The 23,129-nt window shown below is 37.3% G+C and overlaps 1 protein-coding gene across 2 annotated transcripts in view; it reads right to left on the bottom strand.

The window, feature by feature from the left end:
* ALDH1A2 (aldehyde dehydrogenase 1 family member A2) overlaps positions 1 to 23,129 on the bottom strand; it is a 121,134-nt gene that overhangs the window by 30,025 nt on the left and 67,980 nt on the right. For both annotated transcript variants that reach the window (XM_017896437.1, XM_017896443.1), the window contains 3 exons: positions 13,271 to 13,332; positions 10,846 to 10,974; positions 10,605 to 10,718 (listed from right to left, as the gene is read on the bottom strand). In XM_017896437.1, coding sequence (XP_017751926.1) covers positions 10,605 to 10,718; positions 10,846 to 10,974; positions 13,271 to 13,332 — 305 coding nt within the window. The remainder of the gene's footprint in view (positions 1 to 10,604; positions 10,719 to 10,845; positions 10,975 to 13,270; positions 13,333 to 23,129) is intronic.

Below are 23,129 nucleotides of genomic sequence, written 5' to 3'. Positions count from 1 at the left end.
AGAGTAAAGTTGCCAGAGGACAGCAGAATGTAGGTACTGCTACATATAATAATAAATATATGCAAATGGAAGTTTGCATATAATAATGGAAATATTATATGCAAATGGAAGTTTCAGATTCAACTACCATTTACTGAGTTCTTACAATATGCCAAGCAATATGCTTGGAACTTTTAAATACATTAATCTTCAAATGAGCCTGTAGGGAGTGATTCATAGGCCTTATTAATGGAAGAAGACATGAAAGAAGAGACTAAATAATTCACCAAAAGTCACACAGCAGGAAAGCTGGGATTTGATCCATGATTGGTGGATCAAATCCAGTGCCTCATCTATTATACCACACTTCCCCAAGCATTAATTGTCCCGTAAACTTCATTTTAAAAATAAATATAAAACAATGATGGTTAATATTTACTGACACTTTACTAAGAATTAGATCCTGTGCTAAACATACTAGATATACTAGCTTTTCTTAGTCCATTCAGTTTACCTAAAATGTCCCAGACTGGATACCTAATAGAGAAAGGAAATTTATTTCTTATAGTTCCAGAGGCTGGGAAGTCCAAGGTTGAGACACACACATGAGGTGAAAGACTTTTTGTGGTGTCATCCCATGGTGAAAGATGGAAGAACAAGAGAGCACAAGACTGAATGTGTAACCGCAAGCCCTTTTATAATGGCATTAATCTATTAATGTGGGTTAACAGATTAGTACCCACCTAAACACCTCTCACTAGTGACCCTTTCTCAACACTATTGCACTGTAGATTAAATAACCTCCACACACTTTCCGGGGAACACGTTCAAATCATCTTTCATCCTCACAATCCATGAGGTAGGTACAATCATCTCTAATCTACAGCCGGGATATCTGAGGTCTGGAGAGAATAACAACATGTACTGTGAATGAATCCATTCAAGTATAATAGATGTTTAAATTGTCTAGTTTTCTGATATGACTCTGACATATTTCATCTTGATTCCTTTAGCATGATTTGAAGACTGTGTTCAGAACTTATTGAAAAAGTGATGATTTCCTTTAGTTGGTTTAGAGAGAGGCCAAGTATAGAGTTGTGATATACTATTCTGTCAAACTTTCATTTTGGGAAAGCACTGAGGAGTACTTTATTTTCTTTTAAGAGAGTAAACAAAGGATGAAGAGAAATTAACTCAGGCTGAACTACATTAAAGCTGTAAAAATCCTAAAGTAATGTTAAATTGTATGGGTTGGTCTTTGTTGATCATTAGCTTAATCAGATTGATCATTTACTGTTCAGCTTGGGAATTATCTTTGCTTATGACAAGCAATCTGCATAGTTTTGTATATGGACATTAACTTGCCCTGATGTTTCCTGATTTTTTAATGATTGCCATTCTAAACTGGTGGTGGAAGATTGGTATCTCATTGTGGTTTTTGAGTTTGCATTTCTCAGATGGCCCAGTGATGATGAGCAGTTTTTTCCATGGTCTGTTGGGCTGTATGAATGTCTTCTTTCCGAGAATGTCTGTTCATATCCTTTGCCCACTTTGTTGATGGGTTGTTTTTTTTCTTGTAATATTTGTTTGAGTTCCTTTGTAGATTCTGGATATTAGCCCTTTGTCCAGATGAGTAAGAAGTTGCAAAAATTTTTCTCCCATTCTACTATGTTGCCTGTTCACTCTGATGGTAGGATGTGGGAAATGGAACACTTTTACACTGTTGGTGGGGATTGTAAACTAGTTCAACCATTATGGAAAACAGTATGCAAGTCCTCAAGACTAGAACTAGATGTACCCATATGAACCCAGCCATCCCAACTACTGGGGTAATATACCAAAGGATTATAATTATTCCTACCTACAAAGAACACATGCACACGTATGTTTATTGCGGCACTATTCACAATAGCAAAGACTTGGAATCAACCCAAATGTCCATTCAGTGACAGACTGGATTAAGAAAATGTGGCACATATACATCACCCCATGGAATACTATGCAGCCATAAAAAAGGATGAGTTTGCGTCCTTTGTAGGACATGGGATGCAGCTGGAAACCATCATTCTTAGCAAACTATCACAAGAAGAGAAAACCAAACACCGCATGTTTCCCCTCATAGGTGGGAACTGAAACAATGAGATCACTTGGACTCGGGAAGGGGAACATGCACACACTGGGCCTATTACATGGGGGCGGGAGGGGGAGGAATTGCATTCGGGAGTTATACATTATATAAATGAAGATGAATTGATGGGTGCTGACCGAGTTTGGAAATGGGTGGCCAGCACACAACATGGCACAATATACATATGTAACAAATCTGCACGTTATGGCACATGTACCCTAGAACTTAAAGTAATAATTAAAAAAAAAAAAAAAAAAAAAAAACTTGCCCTGAATGTGGTTAAGAATATAATCTGAAGTGTAAAAAGACGATTCATGGGAAATCACTGTTAAAGAAAACCTATTATTTTCTCCAGCTTTTACACCACCTGACTACTAACTACTCTCACTAGAACACTGAAGCTACATGTTTAGTAGTCATTGAGCATGTGGTGTTCAGTGTTGGCTCACCTACCAAGAGTTAAGGACCCTAGGAAATCAGACACACACTACCCTTCTCAACATGTCCCATCTGGTATGATTTAGATTCTTAGGGCTGTGTTGTTTTTATTTCCCAATCTCTATAAGGGTTTTCACATCCTATTAAAGAGACTTCTAAGGATAGACACTGAATTCACATAAAATCTGCAGCTCTGGTGTTTAAATGCCTGTTAAAAGTACAACTGCAGGAATGACAAAAAAAACTGCATTTGCTATTGAAAGGAAGCAGTGAAACCTAATATCCCATCCTACCTTCCAGCAAAATATGTATTGAGCTTTTACAAAGTACTGGTTCTTTAATATCTGGCATAGAAAATGATTTTGAGAATAAATGATACCAGTATTTGTTGATTATCTGCCAATATCAAACAACACATTACTCACAAGGGTCCTCACAGCTAGCATTCCTTTCCTCGAAGTTCTTTTTGTATTTTGGTTCCCATACAACTACAATTCCATTTTCTCCAAAGAGATTAGTGGTAAGAGAAAAGAAAGACAGTCTTAAGTTCTTCCCGGTTGTGAATATTAACAACTGTGGAATTAAGATGGAGAATTATCTTTTATTTTAAGATAACTTTTATCTTTGAATAAAGTAGCTTTTCATTCAAATGTAAATATCTTCAACTAATGCCTTTCTCCTAGATACTTTTGAAAATTATATTCAATGACAGAACTTTAGTTCTATCCTTGATCTTAGCATCTTGAAAATCACGACATTTTTAGGTAATGATGCAGAGAATTCTCATCTTCCTCCATGCTCCCATAACACACCACACTATAATAGTTACATATTCACAGATTATTGCCTGGGCTAGACTGAGTCATACTAAACAATACCTTTGCCTCTCCAAGATCTAGCACAGTGCTAGACATGTAAGTGCTCAATAAATGTTTGTAGAATTGACTTGAAACAACCTAAGTTTAAAACTTTCAAGTCCTATATCAGACAGTGTCAAACGGAAACCTTATATTGTAACAAATGAAATTTAAAGAGGCTAACCATGCAATTTTGAAGTGAATTTTAGAAAAAAAAAAAAAAAAAGGAGAAAATGGAGTTACAGTGTGTCTATGACCTTTCTTTTTTGACCATTCATTCAGCAAAGCATGTTGCACTGAGAAATTATCCTTCCTAAGTACCCCCATTAATATGTCACTCTGAATTTTAATGGCTCCCTCCTCCTATGGGATGGTGTACAGTCCCTTAGCCTGAGAGGCAGTGTACCACTGTAACATGGAATATGGTGGTGTGTGACTCTCAGCCCTACAACTTACGAGCATGTAACCCTGGGCAGGTAATTTAACCCCTCTTAGCCACATTTTGCTCTGTGGTGTAGGGTTGTTGTAATAATGGATTCAAAGTATTTAGCAGGTACTTAACACAAAGTAAGTGCTAAATCAATGTTGGCTATTAATATCCAAAACGTAAAGCCTTTAATACTTCATAAAATTGATTTTTCACAGCTTGAGATGTAACTCATACACCATAAAATCCACTTTTTTGATGTGTACAGGTCAGTGGATTTTAGTATATTAACAGAGTTGTGCATCCATCACAACCATTACTTCTATCTGAGGACATAAATACCCCAAAAGATAGTTCATATTCCATTAGCAGTCCCTTTCCATTCTCCCAGTCCTTTGCAACTACTAATCAACTTTCTGTTTATAGATTTGCCTATGCTGGACATTTCATATAGTCACATGATATAGCCTTTTGTAACTGGATTCTTTCATTTAGTATAGTGCTTTCATTTAGTATAGTGTTTTCAAGGTTCATTCACGCTGTAGCATGTATAATACCTCATTCCTTTTTATAGGTGAATAATATTCCACTGTATGGATAGACCACTTTTTGTTAATCAGCTTATTTGATGGACATTTGAGTTGTTTCCACTTTTGGCAATTAGGAATAATGCTGCTGTGAACATTTTTCTACATGTTTCTTCTGTGATGATCACTTGGTTTTTGTCCTTTATTTCATTACTATGGCGTACTTACATTGATTTTTTTACATATATAAAACCAACCTTGCATTCCTGAAATAAATCCCACTTGGTCGTGGTATATAATCATTTTTATATATTGCTGGATTTCATTTGCTAGTATTTTGCTTTGATTTTTGCATCTATACTCATAAGATGTTGGTATATAGTTTTCTTGTGATATCTTCTACATGTTGGCCACAATTTTTTGACCCAGAATTCTTTCCAATGCCTTGATTTGTACCATATTATTTTCCAGTTCATCTGACTCCCAACATTTCTCCTCAGTCCCTTCACAATCCCTATGCTGTTCCACTAAGACTTTGTGTTCCCCTCTTCTAGTTGTTGACTAACACTGCCCCTTCTTCCCAATTCACTCTACTTACCCATATCCTACAGATCCACCAAATCTCTCTTTGTCTTGAAACCTTGAGACCACCCAACCCCTAGAGATCTCTCCCTTCTTGAGATGCTGATGTCACATTACAAACTAACTTTTGCTTACTGCTTAAAATTTCCCAAACTCATACTGCATTTCATTCTCACGACCCTGAGAAACAGGTATGTATGCTATTATTAAACCGATTTTGTACAAAACCAAGTGGCTGGTCCATAACTGTATAGCTATGAAGTAAAAAACAGTAAACCCTATGCTTACGGTGGCATTTTAAAGAAGGGAAGGGTTCTACTGATACCTCACCTTCTACCTCTGAGATTAAGTTTTTATTTACCAAATTCAGTCTTTCCTCCTTCATGTAGCAACAAATATTTACAATGTATGTTTACCACACATAAGATACTATTTGAGGTACTGAAAAGGCCTAAGGGATAGACTCCTAAGAGAATGTTCTCCCCACAAATCTTCATATATGACCAGAAAATGCCATCTTCTGAAAGTAAAACTTATAAAATCAAGACTAAACTGATAAGCAAATCAGCTCAAAGATGAAAAAGGAGTTACTTAAGAAAGTAAGGTAATTCTTAAATATTCAATTATTAATTAAATCCAGGGCTTTTTCAAATCCAGTATGTCCTTATGGTTGTACTCCTAATACTTTGGTTTGACCAACTGAAGTAAATAAAATAGTAACCCCATTAACTGTAAAGACGATCTGCAGAAAACCTAAGGAAAATCAAAGAACAATATCAAAATTAATCAAAAGGTGCCAGAGAGACTTCTGCCTCTAATTGTAATAGAGCAACCAACACTGGACTTGTCTTACCATTATAAACAACTAGAAAAGTATATGAACTTGTTTTATTCAACCATTGGATATCAGGCAGTATTGGACTATGAATCTAGAGAAAAGGAAAACAAAGGAAATCCTTTTTTGCCAAAACTTTCTAGATTGCAATAGGAGATGAGGAGACCAAAGGAGAATATGATGGTCTCACTGAGTTCTGACCAGACAGATAAGAAAGATCTTCTGGAACACTGGAAACATTCAATAGAAACCTCAGCAGGATTTCTACTTATTAATAAGAATAAACTAGTCTTAACAAAGCTTAAAATTAAGTTCCAAAAGAGACAATTAACTACCTGATAAAAACAAAAAACAACAACAAAAAAAAAACAAACCTTGGCATTCTTTAAAGAAAAACAAAATTTGTATGTTCAACAATATAATGTTCACAATGTCCAGTATCCTTTCAAAATAAACAAAATAAAAATGACCCCAAAACAGGAAAAACGCCAGTCAAAAGAAAGAAATCCAGAAATGACAGAGAAGTTAAAACAGACAAGGATTTCATTATTATTATTAGATGGAGTCTCACTCCAGTCACCCAGGCTGGAGTGCAGTGGTGTGATCTCGGCTCACTGCAACCTGCCTCCTGGGTTCAAGGAATTATCCTGCCTCAGCCTCCCGAGTAGCTGAGACTACGGGTGTGCACCACCATGCCTGACTAGAGCTGGGGTTTCACTATGTTGGCCGGGCTGGTCTCGGACTCCTGACCTCAGGTGATCCACCTGCCTCGGCCTCCCAGAGTACTAGGATTACAGGTGTGGGCCACCACGCCCGGCCACAGACAAGGATTGTAAAACAGATATCTCTACACAAATTTAAAGGAATGAGGGGGTGTAGTGAGGAAGAAAGTATCTTATATTTTAAAAATCATGGAATTTCTAGAACTTAAAAATGAAATCTCTGAAGCAGATTAAGCATTACAGAAGAATATATGAACTCCAAAGATGACAATGAAAGTTACCGAGCCGGAAGCACAAAGGAATAAAAGAGTCCCAGTGACCTTTAAGATAATGACAAATGATCTAACGTATCTGTAAATGGAAGGGGAAAGTAGAAAGCAAAAAAAATATTTGAAGAAATAACGGTCAAAATGTTTCCCAATTTGATGAGAACTATAAACTCGCAGATGCAGAAATTTCAACGAACCAACAAAATACACAAAAGCACATCACAATCAAATTGCTGAAAACTGACAAAAAGAAACTCAAAACCAGTCTGGGGGAAAAGAAACATTACTTACAGTAAAATAAAGATAAGAATGATTGCTGTATAAGAAACAGTAAAGTCAGAAACATGCCAGAATGTTATCTTTAAAGTCTTGAAAGTAAAATAAAACAAAACACAAACTGTCACATTAGAATTTTATATCCAGAAAAAAGTTAGTAAAAAGTGAAGACAAAATGAAGCCATTTTTTAGACAAAAGCTGAGAGAAATCATCACTAGTAGACCTGCACTACAAGATATGCTAAAGACAACACTTTTCCTCATTTTAATATAGACATGTAATGTCATGCCAATCAAAATTCCAATGAAAGTTTTTTTAGAGTAACATAAGGTGCTTAGAAAATCGATTTGAAATGTCTTCTAAAAGAATAAATGGGCTTTGAAAAACCAAATAAGAAGGTATCTTGCCTACATTATGGTAACAACTATCTTATAAAACCTAGTAATTAAGGCAGTCTAGTAGTAGTGAAAGAACAGACAAAATTATGAGCTCTAAAACAGAAATTTCCTGTATAGTTTGGTGCAAAAGTCATTGCAGTTTTTGCCATTACTTTTAATCAAATTACGTTTACGCCAACATGTATATATGGAAATGTATCACATATGGAAACGTATCATGTAATGTTATGTTATATTCAGATGCGTTACAAAGGGGTAGACTGTTTAATAAATTGTTTTGAAGTAACTGAACATTCATTTATAAACAACCTTCACATTTCATTATACATGAAAATAAATCCAACCAGATTAAAGATTTAAACAAGAACAAAACCATAAAAGTACTGAGAGAAAATATTAAGAGCCATTTGTATAATCTTAAAGATTTGTAAATAAAAATGACAGCATAATATATCAAACAAGAGATAACACCTTGTCATGTCAGTACCTACATTTCCTGTCATTCAAAAATGACAGGAAATCCACAGGCTGTCAGAGAAAGACTAAAGGAGAGGACTACACGTAAATTTAAAATCTGCACATGGCAAACAACTGTTTTAAAACAATTAAAAAGCAAAGAAACAATAATATTTTCAAATTCTACAACAAACAAAAGATTAACATACCTAACATAAAAAGACCTCTTATAAATGAAACCATTACTCTAAGGCCTTCTTGGTAAGCAAGTTATAAATGTTTTTATTTTGCAATTCCACTTCTAGAACCATCTCCAACTGAGTGTCTAATATGTACATTTATACACGTGTGTATACATATATACATACATGTATACAGTTAAAGATTTATAAATACATATACACATACACAAGTAAAATTTTTCTTGGGTCTCCAAAGGTTTTTATTTCAGTAGTCTGTTTAATAGGAAAAATAAGTGGAAAAAACACCCTCAAGAGTACATTAATACAGGATTAAATTATGATATACTGACGTAAGAGTATTCTATGAAGCTATTAAAAATAAACGGCAGAGATGCAGGTACTGACATGACAAGGTGTTATCTCTTGTTTGATATATTATGCTGTCATTTTTATTTACAAAAATTACACAATAGGCCAGGCACTGTGGCTCACGCCTGTAATCCTAGCACTTTGGGAGACCATCACCTGAGGTCAGGAGTTTGAGACCAGCTTGGCCAACATGACAAAACCCCGTCTCTACTAAAAATAAAAAAAATTAGCCGGGCATGGCGGTGGATGCCCATAATCCCAGCTACTTGGGAGGCTGAGGCAGGAGAATCGCTTGAACATGGGGGGCAGAGGTTGCAGTGAGCCAAGATTGCGCCACTTCCCTCCAGACTGGGCAAAAGAGTGAAACTCCGTCTCAAAAAAAAAAAAAAAATTACACAATAGAAGCCTCTTGACTGACTAAATCAGGACTATTGGTGGGTCAGCAGAAAAAGGTTAAATATTTCATTTTGGTTTCAAAAATATGTATATTCATTCTCCAGTCTTTTGATATAGAACCAATAACTTTTCTTTAATTATGGGTCCAACTGTCTCTTCTGATTAAATCACACCCCTAAATTATTATTTATGATTTCTGGTTTCAACTTCTTTAAAGTGAAATAGGGACTTAAAAACATTTGCAAAGCAATTCCAGGTGCCCATTCTATTTTTCCCCAGTCTTTTGCAGTTGCCTTGCTTACTCCTAACCGACTGCGTGTTTAGTTTTCTTAGTATCTAGCCTTAAGTAAATATTTTCAAAGCATTAAACTTTTGATTTAAATATTTCATTAAACTGCAAAATTACAGTAACAAGTACAACTAGAATAAAATGTTTGGAAACAAGGTTAACTCTTGACGAACACAAAACTCAGTAATCTGTGAATTGATATTCAAGTTTATTAATAAATCTTTTATTAATTAAATTTACTACTGTGAGTCAGTTTAACCAAGTATAATTAACTCTGTATCAACTGATATAACGTTTCCAGATCTGTGCTGCCCAATACGGTAGCACACATGGCAATGGAGAACTTGAAATGTGGCTAGTCTGAAGAGATGCTGTACGTGTAAAACACATACCATATTTCCAAGAAATAATATGAAAAAGAGAATGCAAAATATTGTGTTAATAGCTTATAGTGATTATATGTTGAAATATTTTGAAAATACTAATTTCACTTATTTTTTAATGTGGTTACTAGCCTATTTTAAATGACAAATGTTGCTCTCATTCTATTAGACAGCACTGCTCTATACCTGCAGACATCCTTTGTTCAATGATGATGTCATCTGTGAGGTTCTACTTCAAACAATGAATAAGACTTTATCATATGTTACCTGAACCAAAGACATTTGAGTAACATTTATAAATCTTCCTAAGCTGACTTGTGACTCTGTAACAGGGATCTGTAAACTATGGCCCATGGGTCCAATTTAATCCTACTGTTTTGGTATGGCCTACAAGCTAAAAGCAATTTTTCCAAGTTTAAATGTCTAGAAACAATAAAAAGATTACTATTTTGTAATCCATAAAAATTATGTAAAAATTCCAATTTCCATGTCTATAAATAAACTTTAATTGGCACATAGCCACATTCAGTGTTATATATGACTGTTTGGTGATACTATGGTATAGCTGAGTAGTTGCAGCAGAGACCACATTGCCTACAAAATCTACGTTTACTATCTGGCCCTATACAGGAAAAAAATGTGCTGAACCCTGCTCTACATCATCTCTTATGGTTCATGGGGCATAGTGAGTTGCCAATTGCACTTAAAGGATCTGTCCAAACAATGAGAAGGGAAAGCTTGTGTCTCCATTCTTATCCTTACCAGAGACTAGTTTAGACTTCCAGCTTCTTAACTTGCTTCTGCCACCACTGTTCTTGACTCAACAAAGTGGCTAGAACCCCTGATTCTGGGATAGTTCTTACACAGATGGTATCACAAAAATGCTCAGAGATCTGTGGGGTCAAATGGTCCCTGTGTGCCTTTGCTTTCACATCCACCAGTGTTCTATGACACCGATGTTATCCTCTGTGGGCTTGGGTACTCACTGCCCCTTTGGTGTCTAGCCTATAGCTACTAGTTTTAGTGTTTTTGTAACCCCTCAACTCATTCGCAAGACTGTTCTTTAATCCCTGGTTTTTCAGATACCTACCTCAGTAGACCCTGTGAACGCAATCTTGTCTATGCCAATGTGAGAAGCTATTGCTGCCCCAGCTGTTGGCCCGTATCCTGGCAAAATATTGACGACCCCAGGAGGAAAGCCAGCCTAAGAAAACAGAATAGGAGGAAATATGGCTGATGAAAGCTGATGCATTCATGTTAAATGAGATATGCTCTAGTAGGCTCCAGCTGTAAGGGGAGTCAGAAGCACTCCTGAAGTCCGTTTCTCTTACCTCCTTGATGAGGGCTCCCATGTAGAGTGCACTGAGTGGTGTTTGCTCTGCTGGCTTAATAACTACTGTATTGCCACAGCACAAGGCTGGAGCAATTTTCCAGGCAAACATCAGCAGGGGGAAGTTCCACTGAAAGGAAAAAACTCAAAGTTGATAGATGGAAAAATATTCCTCCACTACTTTGTTTTCAAGCTGTGACTTCTCATACTTCTCAAACTACTCCTCAACATAAATCTTGACCACTACAAAGTATAGATGTTTGGATTTTCAATTACTTCATTAAGAATAGAATAGCCTGTAATCCCAGCACTTTGGGAGGCCGAGACGGGCAGATCACGAGGTCAGGAGATTGAGACCATCCTGGCTAACCCGGTGAAACCCCGTCTCTACTAAAAAATACAAAATCTAGCCAGGCGAGGTGGTGGGCGCCTGTAGTCCCAGCTACTCGGGAGGCTGAGGCAGGAGAATGGCGTAAATCCGGGAGGCGGAGCTTGCAGTGAGCTGAGATCCGGCCACTGCACTCCAGCCTGGGCGACAGAGCGAGACTCCGTCTCAAAAAAAAAAAAAAAAAAGAATAGAATAGCACTGACCTTGGAAATCTCTCCTTTTCTCTTTGACCAACCAATTACTGTATTTCAACTACCCACCAAAAGAAATCCCACGGTGAAAAGGGAGTTTTGTTATTATTTTTTTTTTGTCACTGTTGTTTTCATGTATTTTTAAATTAGGCTTTGGTTCCAATAAGTTCTCGTGTATGAAAACTTTTTCCTGCATCTCAGATTTTTACATGAGAATTTTCACACTGGTATGAAAAGCTCTTCAACATGGAAGAACTAGAAGAGAAAATTCTAACTATAAGTTATAGTTAAGTCAATGTGTATTTCAAGGTAGTACTTTTTCTTTAGATACATGCATTGTCACGAACATACACGATTACAAAAAATAAAGTGCATATACTTATGAGTATGCAAAAATTTTCATTTGTCTGTTTTCCACTGTAAAAGAAGCTATTGGAGACTACAGTACATTTCATGAGTAGATGAGGTTGGGGTCTAAAATGTTTTAAACTGATTTTAAAAGGATATTAAGCTTGTATTGTCACAAGATCAGGCATGAACCTCAGTACTATCAGGTGTCATTGATAATTTCATTAAGAAAGAAAACAGAAATCCACATCCCCTGGCTTCAGCCCTTGACCACAATGTGTTTCTGCCTGAAGCATCTCAGCTGCCATCCTTGAAGGCTTCTCACTGGCTCTGGCAAGCTTGCAAAAATATACAAGTGTCTTGCCTTCACCAAACACCCAATTTCTTTTCCCCTTAGTTGTTTATAAACTTGGGAGTCCACAGTAATGTTTTAATTCCATCTACAGTGTATAAATCTTGAAGTGCAGTAATTGAGCCAGAGCTGGCTGACAAGCAACTCTTGTCCTGTCAGTGAAGCTGCAGCGTTGAGAGTGTGGGCAAGGGCAAGAAAGGGAAGTTTGAATCCTATGAGGAAGGTGACAGACCTCATCCCAGAGCTGATCCAAGTGGGATTTCCCTAGGGCCTTTAGGAGTAAAAGAACTTAACCCAAACCTCTCTTTTTACCTTTGCATTCTCTAATAAATTTCACAGTAATCTGGGATTTATCAATTATTCAAACAAATATTATACCTTCTCCACATCTTTGGTTCCCAATGCCAAAGATTATCTTCAGTTATACTACTATATTTTGAAAAAAGAAAACTTCCTGTCTATACTATAAGAGTTTACTTTGAGCATCCCCTTGAAATCCCTGCCAGAACTATTAGCTAGTACTTTTAGAAGCTTTGGTCATGTTTTGTACTGTACAAAGGTTGTGCATGAGAGAGAGGAACAAAAGCACAATGTTTAATGTTCCAATCCAAACACTAAGCACTACATCTATTTCTCTTTACAAGACACACAGCAGCTCGGCATGGTTTCAATTATGACTGTGATGTTAACTGTACTGCTGTGTCTTCTGTAGCATCTTCTATCTAGATTCTTGTGAAAAGAAACAGTGGGAAAGAATGGGATTAAAAGATCATATAAAATAATATGCTTAGAAGGATGGTGAGTCACAGTTCTAAAAAATAAACAAATATAACAAAGCATTAATTTTCCATAAGCAGAATGGACATAATAATGAAGGGCAGGTTATTAATACACTGTGCTTTGCTTATTTTAATCATGAGAATTCCATGACTTGAGAATTCAACTCCTGGTAACAGAGCTGAAACCCTATTAACCTGTTCAAATAAGCATTTGCAGGGAGGCTGTTAAAGATATGTCAACAACATGAGCTCAGTTTTTTTTTCCCCCAGTAATGGAAAACACACATCGCTGAGGACCACGTTTTATGTGTCTTTAAGAGAACTGGGTCAAATGAAAATAAATACGAGGTGCGAGGAGATACACTCACTGGGATGATCTGTCCACACACTCCAATGGGTTCATGTCTTGTAAAGGTAAAATAGTCTCCATCTGAAAGAAAAAAGCTTGATCACTCCCAGAAAGTTTAGATCAGGAAAAAAATATTGCAGAGGGAGAAGTTCGGTGGCTGCAAAAACAAAACAAAACAAAACAAAAACAGAAATTAAGTTGAAAAACATCCTACTCAGCTGTGCATGAAAGCTTGTAGAAGCCTAACACTGGGCACAGGATATCTCTGGATATCTCTATCAGACACCCAAACGCAGTACTGAGGAAAGGATCTCTAAGGCAAAATGAAGGACAAATGTATGATACTAGAAGTCCTCAGGGTGGCAGAGGGGAGAGCTGAAAAACATGAAAAAACTGAATTTTATGTTAAATATTAAAATAACATGTAGAACAGTTGTTTGATTTAAAAACTGAGTCAACAAACCTTTAAATAACTTTCTGAAGTATTAAAATAAACTAAGTAAAATGCTATTGGGCAAATTTAAAATGCGGGGCAACTGGAAAAAGTGAGGAGTAAAAGATAAATTTCAAAACTCAATCCAGGTGTCAAAATATACTTCCTGGGTAGTGGTGAGACATACGCATGTCCAGGGCTATTTAAAGAAGGTAAAAGTCCATTTCTAAAAAGACCTCCATCAATAATCCAAAGCATCTGCCCCCGAACTAGACATAGAAATGAGAATGTCCTAGGGGCTAAAAGAAAAAGAGCTTGAGACAAGCTTAATAACCCTATTTTCCTAACAGGAGTAATAGGCAACTGAAATAATTAGATAGGAAGTGCAAACCAAATTCTTCTTCAGGAAAATGTCACTGCTTTTATCTGAATTATTTTAAATGGTTAATTAAAATTACCAAATAATGGCTCATTTTTAGCAGATAGCTTTTCATTTTCAATACTGGGCAAAGTCTTTATTTTTCCCTCCATTGCCGGCCCTTTGGCCACTTCACCGATACTTGTTTTCTCTCTCAAAAGCAGTCCCCAAGGGAAGTAAAACACTCAGCTAATATTCATGAAAGCATAACTACTAGGGGTGGAAATGAAGGTGGGGACAGGAGGACTGTGTGGGTTGGGAAAAGAGAATTGATATGAATCAGATTGTTTATCAGTCTCTCAACACATCTAAAGCACATTTATCATACAAAATTGTTCTGACAAATTCAAAATTATTTATTTTTTAAATAATTACAGTCTTGGTCTCTCTCTCTCACTCTCCCACTGTCACTTTCTATCCTCTGGATCTCTGATCTCTCTACCCCCTCTTTCCATAATTAACTATCTGTTTCCTCTTTTCAAGAACTTTTATTCACATACAAGTATTTATAGGATCCTCTTATCCTCCTGTTTTTTAATATACAAATGGGATCATATTAGTCAGTCTTTTATATTTTGTTTTTCCCCCTTTTTTGTTTCCTGTAAAGCTAGGACATCTTTTTAGTGGCTGCAGGTTATTCCATGGGCTCAATAAACAATGTTACTACTGTAAATCCTCTTAAGAGACACAGAAGTCACTTTCAGTTTAGGATATTATAAATAATGCTGCAAAGACCATCATTACATATATATCTTTTCCTATCTGTGGAATTTCTTGATCAAAGTGTAAGTACATTTCACATTTTCATAAATATTGCCAAATCACCCTTCAGAAAATTTTAACAATTCATAATTCGAACAACATGCTATTCTTCCTACTCTTTAACCCTGAGGTTTTTCCAACATTTTCATTTCAGCTAATCTGACAGCTGGAAAACTGCACCTTGTTTTGATTTATGTTTAATGATATATGAGAGTGAACATCTTTTCATGCTTATATTCTTTGCTATTTTTCTATTGGGTTATTCTTAGCCATTTGAAGAGCTCTATGGATATTAAAGAAATTAGGCCTCTGTCATAATATTGTGAAGATTTTTCCCCAATCTGCTACTTATCTCTTGACTTTGTTTTATGTATATTATTCTAAATGGAAGAAATTCAGAAGTAGGCTGGATTCTGCAACTGTATGAAATTATTTTAAAATATCTATTACAACAAAAAATAGCGAAGACGTTGCAACTGTCCATAGGATGACAATATGAAGTCTGAGTAATACTTCAAACATCAAATTAACTATTTACCTTTGTATGCAGACAACTGAAGAATCTTCTGGATATCATTCTTTACAAGACTACAAGTTACCATGCTTTTTCAATTTAAAAGTCTCTGAAAAGGTTTTTCATGAGGAGCAACACCACTGATCAATAAGCTAGAGTTTCATTTGCAAGAAAATCTTCTGCAACAGAACTTTCTAAGTTGGTTAAGGTGATAGGTTCTGGTGGATAGTCACAAACCACAGAATCAGAGAGTAATGTCAAGGTAGAGTGCAAATGGGACTGAGGAAAAAAATGGGAAGATGAACAGAAGAGCACAGGTGTTTACTTTAGCAGCACGTGTAGGAACCTGGAATGGTTCAGAAAAAAACTCACAAGGCAACTACACAAGCACGGCATGGCAATTCATAAACCATTTCCCCCTACACATTCTAGATGCTTTAAAATTTAGCTGTTATACTTATATAATGTCACAAGTTACTGAAAAAAGTAAAAGGGAAGAAAATGCAGACAAAAATCTTAAAAATCTGACCTCATGAGGAATTGACTCTATAACTGTGTCTCAAGAGAAACTGAGTTATGAGGAATTAAAAGTCTCTTGGATAAACTGTTCACATATTTTATAAACATTCAGCTATAGGCTAACACAGGGAAAGAGACAGAATCTTCTAGCCCCTACAGTTAGTCTAAGTAGTAAATTTAAAAATAAAGGCTATTTTTGTGCTGAACTCTTCCCAAAACTGTTTTGGGAAGAGTTGAAGGGACAAAGAAAGGAGCCTGCTTTCAATAAAATCCAACGTTCCTTCACGTTAACAACTCTCAATAAACTAGATGTATCGATGGAACATACCTCAAAATAATGAGTCATTTATGACAAACTCATAGCCAGTATCATACTGAAAAGGCAAAAGCTGAAAGCATTCCCCTTGAAAACTAGCACAAGACAAGGATGCCCTCTCTAACCACTCCTATTAAACACAGTATTGGAAGTTCTGGCCAGTTATTTCTCAGGCAAGAGAAAGAAAGCAAGCATATTCAAATAGGAAGAGAGGAAGTAAAACTGTCTCTGTTTGCAGATGACATGGTGCTGTATCTAGAAAACCCCATTGTCTCAGCACAAAATCTCCTTAAGCTGATAAGCAACTTCAACTAAGTCTCAGGATACAAAATCAATGTGCAAAAATCACAACAATTCCTATACACCAACAATAGACAAGCAGAGAGCTAAATCATGAACGAACTCCCATTCACAATTGCTACAAAGAGAATAAAGTACCTAAGAATACAGCTAATAAAGGAAGTGAAGGACTTCTTCAAGGACAACTACAAACCACCAATCACAGAAATCAGAGAGGATACAAAATGGAAAAGCATTCCATGCTCATGGATAGGAAGAATCAACATCATGAAAATGGCCATAATGCCCGAAGTAACTTATAAATTCAATGCTATTCTCATTAAACTACCATTGACATTCTTAACAGAATTTTAAAATGACTTTAAATTTCATATGGAACCGAAAGAGCCCATATAGCCAAGACAATCCTAAGCAAAAGAGCAAAGCTGGAGGCATCTTGCTACCTGACTTCAAACTATACTACAAGGCTACAGTAACCAAAACAGCATGGTACTTGGACAAAACAGACACATAGACCAATGGAAAAGAATAGAGAAATTAGAAATAAGACTACATATCTGCAACCATCTGATCTTTGACAAACCTGATAAAACAANACTACAAACCACCAATCACAGAAATCAGAGAGGATACAAAATGGAAAAGCATTCCATGCTCATGGATAGGAAGAATCAACATCATGAAAATGGCCATAATGCCCGAAGTAACTTATAAATTCAATGCTATTCTCATTAAACTACCATTGACATTCTTAACAGAATTTTTAAAAATGACTTTAAATTTCATATGGAACCGAAAGAGCCCATATAGCCAAGACAATCCTAAGCAAAAAGAGCAAAGCTGGAGGCATCTTGCTACCTGACTTCAAACTATACTACAAGGCTACAGTAACCAAAACAGCATGGTACTTGGACAAAAACAGACACATAGACCAATGGAAAAGAATAGAGAAATTAGAAATAAGACTACATATCTGCAACCATCTGATCTTTGACAAACCTGATAAAAACAAACAATGGGAAAAGGATTCCCTATTTAATAAATGGTGCTGGGAAAACTGGCTAGCCATATGGAGAAAGCTAAAACTGGATCACTTCCTTCCTTACACCTTATACAAAATTAATTCAAGATGGATTAAAGAATCAAATGTTAGACCTAAAACAATAAAACCCTAGAAGAAAACCTAGGCCATACCATTCAGAACATAGGCATGGGCAAGGACTTCATGTCTAAAACACCAAAAGCAATGGCAACAAAAGCCAAAATTGACAAATGGGATCTAATTAAACTAAAGAACTTCTGCATAGCAAAAGAAAGTACCATCACAGTAAAGAGGCAACCTACGGAATGGGAGAAAGTGTTTGCAATCTACTCATCTGACAAAGGGCTAATATCCCACTGTTGGTGGGAATGTAAGTTAGTTCAATCATTGTGGAAAACAGTGTGGCAATTCCTTAAAGACCTAGAACCAGAAATACCCTTTTACCCAGCAATCCCATTACTGAATATATACCTAAAAGAATATAAATCATTCCGTTATAAGGATACATGCATGTGTATGTTCACTGCAGCACAATTCACAATAGCAAAAACGTGGAATCAACTGAAATCCCCATCAATGACCGATTGGACAAAGAGAATGTGGGGGGTGTGTGTGTGTGTATGTAGGTATATATATTTTATATATATACACACACACACAAATTTATACACACATACATACATATATACATACACACACATATATATAAAAATATATATATCATGAAATACTATGCAGCCATAAAAGGAATAGAATCATGTCCTTTGCAGGGACAATGGATGGAGCTGTAAGCCATTATCCTCAGCAAACTAACACAGGAACAGAAAACCAAACATTACATGTTTTCATTTATTAGGGGGAGCTGAACACACATCTACACAGGGAGGGGAACAACACACACTGGCGCCTTTCTGGGGAGGAGCAGGGCAAGGCAGAACATCAGGATAAACAGTTAAGGCATGCTGGGCTTAATACCTAGGTGATGGGTTGATAGGTACAGCAAACCACCATGACACATGTTTACCTATGTAACAAACCTGTACATCTTGCACATGTAATCCAGAACTGAAATAAAATAAAGGGCCCTAGACCTTGTAATCTGTTTGCATTTTCAGTGGATGATGGAAGATGACAACCCTAGTCTGACCTGGGGTGCGTGACAAACACAAGAGCTAAGCCTTCTGGGGGCACCTTCAGCTAGGGCTAACAGCACCCCAGAAGTCATTCACAGCTACTAAGACCCTGCTATGAATCCCACTGAGCTTCTAGATCAGGGTTATCCTAAGACCAGTTACAAAAGCCACCTTCATAATTTTTGCCATTTCCCAGAATCATTTGCTCTATCATTTACTTAATAATCTGTGTTAAATTAACTCACCTGTTAGCCTTACCACAAGGAAAATCTATAAAATAACAGGTTTCATGGGTTGGTAATATGTTCTTCTAATATTCTTCAAACCAAGTAATTAAAATTAAAAAAAAGTTTACTTGTTTACTGCATAGAATCATCTTGAATGCTACCAGTGGTACATGAGATACTATATGGTGCTTCTCAAATTTCAATGTACACACTAAGCACCTGGAGATCTAGTGAAAATGCATGTTCTGAATCAACAGGTCTAGGATGATACCAGAGAGTCTGCACTTCTACACGCTCCCAGATGAGGCTCATGCTTCTGATCCATAGACCACAATCTGAGTAGCAAGACCAGGAGGATAAAGGGGAGTCCATGTGTATTATGATGCCCTACGGTTGCTTTACAATTGTCTGACTTCATTTTTATTTATTTTTATTTGTCTAATAACTATACTAATTTTCCTGAAAGGAGTATATAGTGTAGGAGAATCTGATTTGTATTTTTAAAACTTTACAATGGTTTAAAAAAGAATGAAAACATGGTATCAATTTCTGTAGAGCCTTATAATTTTCACATCTTTATCTCATTTTACACTCAAAACTCTATGAAAAAAATAAAGCAACTATCATTATCAGCATTTTATAAACAGAAAAATATGGCACAGAGAGGTTAAGTCCAAAGTGGTACCAGTGATTAAGTTGAGGCTCCTGGACTTGGATCTGGGTCTTCAGACTTCAAGTTCTTTCCCCATAAAAACATATTAGTGACTCTTGTGAGGAAGGTATTGGATTTAGATGGATAATCACAAATCACAGAATTAGAGTATAATGTCAAGAAGGATCATAAATGGGGTAAAAATAAACGAAAAGAAAAAACCCCAATGACAACTCTTTTGTGAATATGAACACAGAACACATGGAAACTTGTTAGAAAGTTATAATGGGAACACTACGGAGAAACATTCCCTGGAATAGGTGAGCCCAGGACTAAGTGCCTCTCTCAGCTTTCATCTAGGCAGAGCCAGCTCAAACGGGAGACAGAGTGTTAACTCTCCCTCTCATCTATACCTCACATGGTACATAATGAGTACTCTTCTCTGCCTAGAAAAAAATTAAAGAGTGGCGGTTCCACGATGGCTGAATAGGAACAGCTCGAGTCTACAGCTCCCAGTGTGAGTAACGCAGAACATGGGTGATTTCTGCATTTCCAATTGAGGTACCGGGTTCATCTCACTGGGGCTTGTCGTACAGTGGGTACAGGACAGTGGGTGTAGCCCACCGAGCGTGAGCCAAAGCAGGGCAAGGCATCACCTCACCCAGGAAGCGCAAGGGGTCAGGGAATTCCCTTTCCTAGCCAAGGGAAGTTGTGACAGATGGCACCTGGAAATCGGGTAACTCCCACCCTAATACTGCACTTTTCCAACGGTCTTAGCAAACGGCACAGCAGGACATTATATCCAGCATCTGGCTCAGAGGGTCCCATGCCCTCGGAGCCTCATTCATTGCTAACACAGCAGTCCGACATCGAACTGCAAGGCAGCAGCGAGGCCGGGGGACTGCCATTGTTGAGGCTTGAGTAGGTAAACAAAGTGGCCAGGAAGCTCGAACTGGATGGAGCTCACTGCAGCTCAAGGAAGCCTGCCTGCCTTTGTAGACTCCACCTCTGGGGTCAGGGCATAGCCAAACAAAAGGCAGCAGAAACCTCTGCAGACTTAAATATCGCTGTCTGACAGCTTTGAAGAGAGTAGTGGTTCTCCCAGCACAGAGTTTGAGATCTGAGAACGGACAGACTGCCTTCTCAAGTTGGTCCCTGACCCCCAAGTAGCCTAACTTGGAGGCACCCCCCCAGTAGGGGCAGACTGACACCTCACATGGCTGGGTACCTCTCTGAGATGAAGCTTCCAGAGGAATGATCAAGCAGCAACATTTGCTGCTCAGCAATATTCGCTGTTCTGCAGCCTCCGCTGCTAATACCCAGGCAAATAGGGTCTGGAGTAGACCTCCAGCAAACTCCGATAGACCTGCAGCTGAGTGGTCCTGACTGTTAGAAGGAAAACTAACAAACAGAAAGGACATCCACACCAAAACCCCATCTATACATCACCATCATCAAAGACCAAAGGTAGATAAAACCACAAAGATGGGGAAAAAACAGAGCAGAAAAGATGAAAAATTCTAAAAATCAGAGCGCCTCTCCCCCTCCAAAGGAATGCAGCTCCTCGCCAGCAATGGAACAAAGCTGGACAGAGACTGGCTTTGATGAGTTGAGAGAAGAAGGCTTCAGACGATCCAACTTCTCCGAGCTAAAGGAGGAAGTTCGAACTCATCACAAAGCAGCTAAAACCCTTGCAAAAAAGATTAGACAAATGGCTAACTAGAATAACCAGTGTAGAGAAGTCCTTAATTGACCTGATGGAGCTGAAAACCATGGCAAGAGAACTACGTGACAAATGCACAAGCTTCAGTAACCAATTCGATCAACTGGAAGAAAGGGTATCAGTGACTGAAGATCAAATGAATGAAATGAAGAGAAGTTTAGAGAAAAAAGAGTAAAAAGAAATGAACAAAGCCTCCAACAAATATGGGACTATGTGAAAAGACTAAATCTATGTCTGATTGGTGTACCTGAAAGTGACAGGGAGAATGGAACCAAGCTGGAAACACTCTGCAGGATATTATCCAGGAGAACTTCTCCAACCTAGCAAGACAGGCCAACATTCAAAATCAGAAAATATAGAGAATGTCACAAAGATACTCCTCAAAAAGAGCAACTCCAAGACACATAATTGTCAGATTCACCAAGTTGATGTGAAGGAAAAAATGTTAAGGGCAGCCAGAGAGAAAGGTCAGGTTACCCACAAAGGGAAGTCCATCAGACTAACAGCGGATCTCTCAGCAGAAACTCTCCAAGCCAGAAGAGAGTGGGGGCCAATATTCAACATTCTTAAAGAAAAAAATTTTCAACCCAGAATTTCATATCCAGCTAACCTAAGCTTCATAAGTGAAGGAGAAATAAAATCCTTTACAGACAAGCAAATGCTTAGAGATTTTGTCACCACCAGGCCTGCCCTACAAGAGCTCCTGAAGGAAGCACTAAACATGGAAAAGAACAACTAGTACCAGCCACTGCAAAAACATGCCAAACTGTAAAGACCATCAATGATAGGAAGAAATTGCATCAACTAACGAGTAAAATCACCAGCTAACATCATAATGACAGGATCAAATTCACACATAACAATATTAACCTTAAATGTAAATGGGCGAAATGCTCCAATTAAAAGACATAGACTGGCAAATTGGATAAAGAGTCAAGACCCATCAGTGTGTTGTATTCAAGAGACCCATCTCACGTACAGAAACACAGATAGGCTCAAAATAAAGAGATGAAGGAAGATCCACCAAGGAAATGGAAAACAAAAAGGCAGGGGTTGCAATCCTAGTCTCTGATAAAATAGACTTTAAACCAACAAAGATCAAAAGAGACAAAGAAGGCCATTACATAAGGGTAAAGGGATCAATTCAACAAGAAGAGCTAAATATCCTAAATATATATGCACCCAATACAGGAGCACCCAGATGCATAAAGCAAGTCCTTAGAGACCTACAAAGAGACTTAGATTCCCACACAATAATAATGGGAGACTTTAACACCCCACTGTCAACATTAGATCAACAAGAGAGAAAGTTAACAAGGATATCCAGGAATTGAACTCAGCTCTGCATCAAGTAGACCGAATAGACATCTACAGAACTCTCCACCCCAAATCAACAGAATATACATTCTTCTCAGCACCACGTCGCACTTAGTCCAAAATTGACCACATAGTTGGAAGTAAAACACTCTTCAGCAAATGTAAAAGAACAGAAATCACAACAAACTGTCTCCCAGACCACAGCACAATCAAACTAGAACTCAGGATTAAGAAAGTCACTCAAAACTGCTCAACTACATGGAAACTGAACAACCTGCTCCTGAGTGACTACTGGGTAAATAACAAAATGAAGGCAGAAATAAAGATGTTCTTTGAAACCAATAAGAACAAAGACACAATGTACCAGAATCTCTGGGACACATTTAAAGCAGTGTGTAGAGGGAAATTTATAGCACTACATGTCCACAAGAAAAAGCAGGAAAGATCGAAACTCAACACCCTAACTTCACAATTAAAAGAACTAGAGAAGCAAGAGCAAACACATTCAAAAGCTAGCAGAAG

The sequence above is a fragment of the Rhinopithecus bieti genome, unplaced genomic scaffold (genome assembly GCF_001698545.2).
Source record: "Rhinopithecus bieti isolate Rb0 unplaced genomic scaffold, ASM169854v2 scaffold_947, whole genome shotgun sequence".
NCBI lineage: Eukaryota > Metazoa > Chordata > Mammalia > Primates > Cercopithecidae > Rhinopithecus > Rhinopithecus bieti.
Note: the sequence above shows the minus strand (reverse complement) of the source record. Positions and strands in the feature narration are given on the sequence as shown.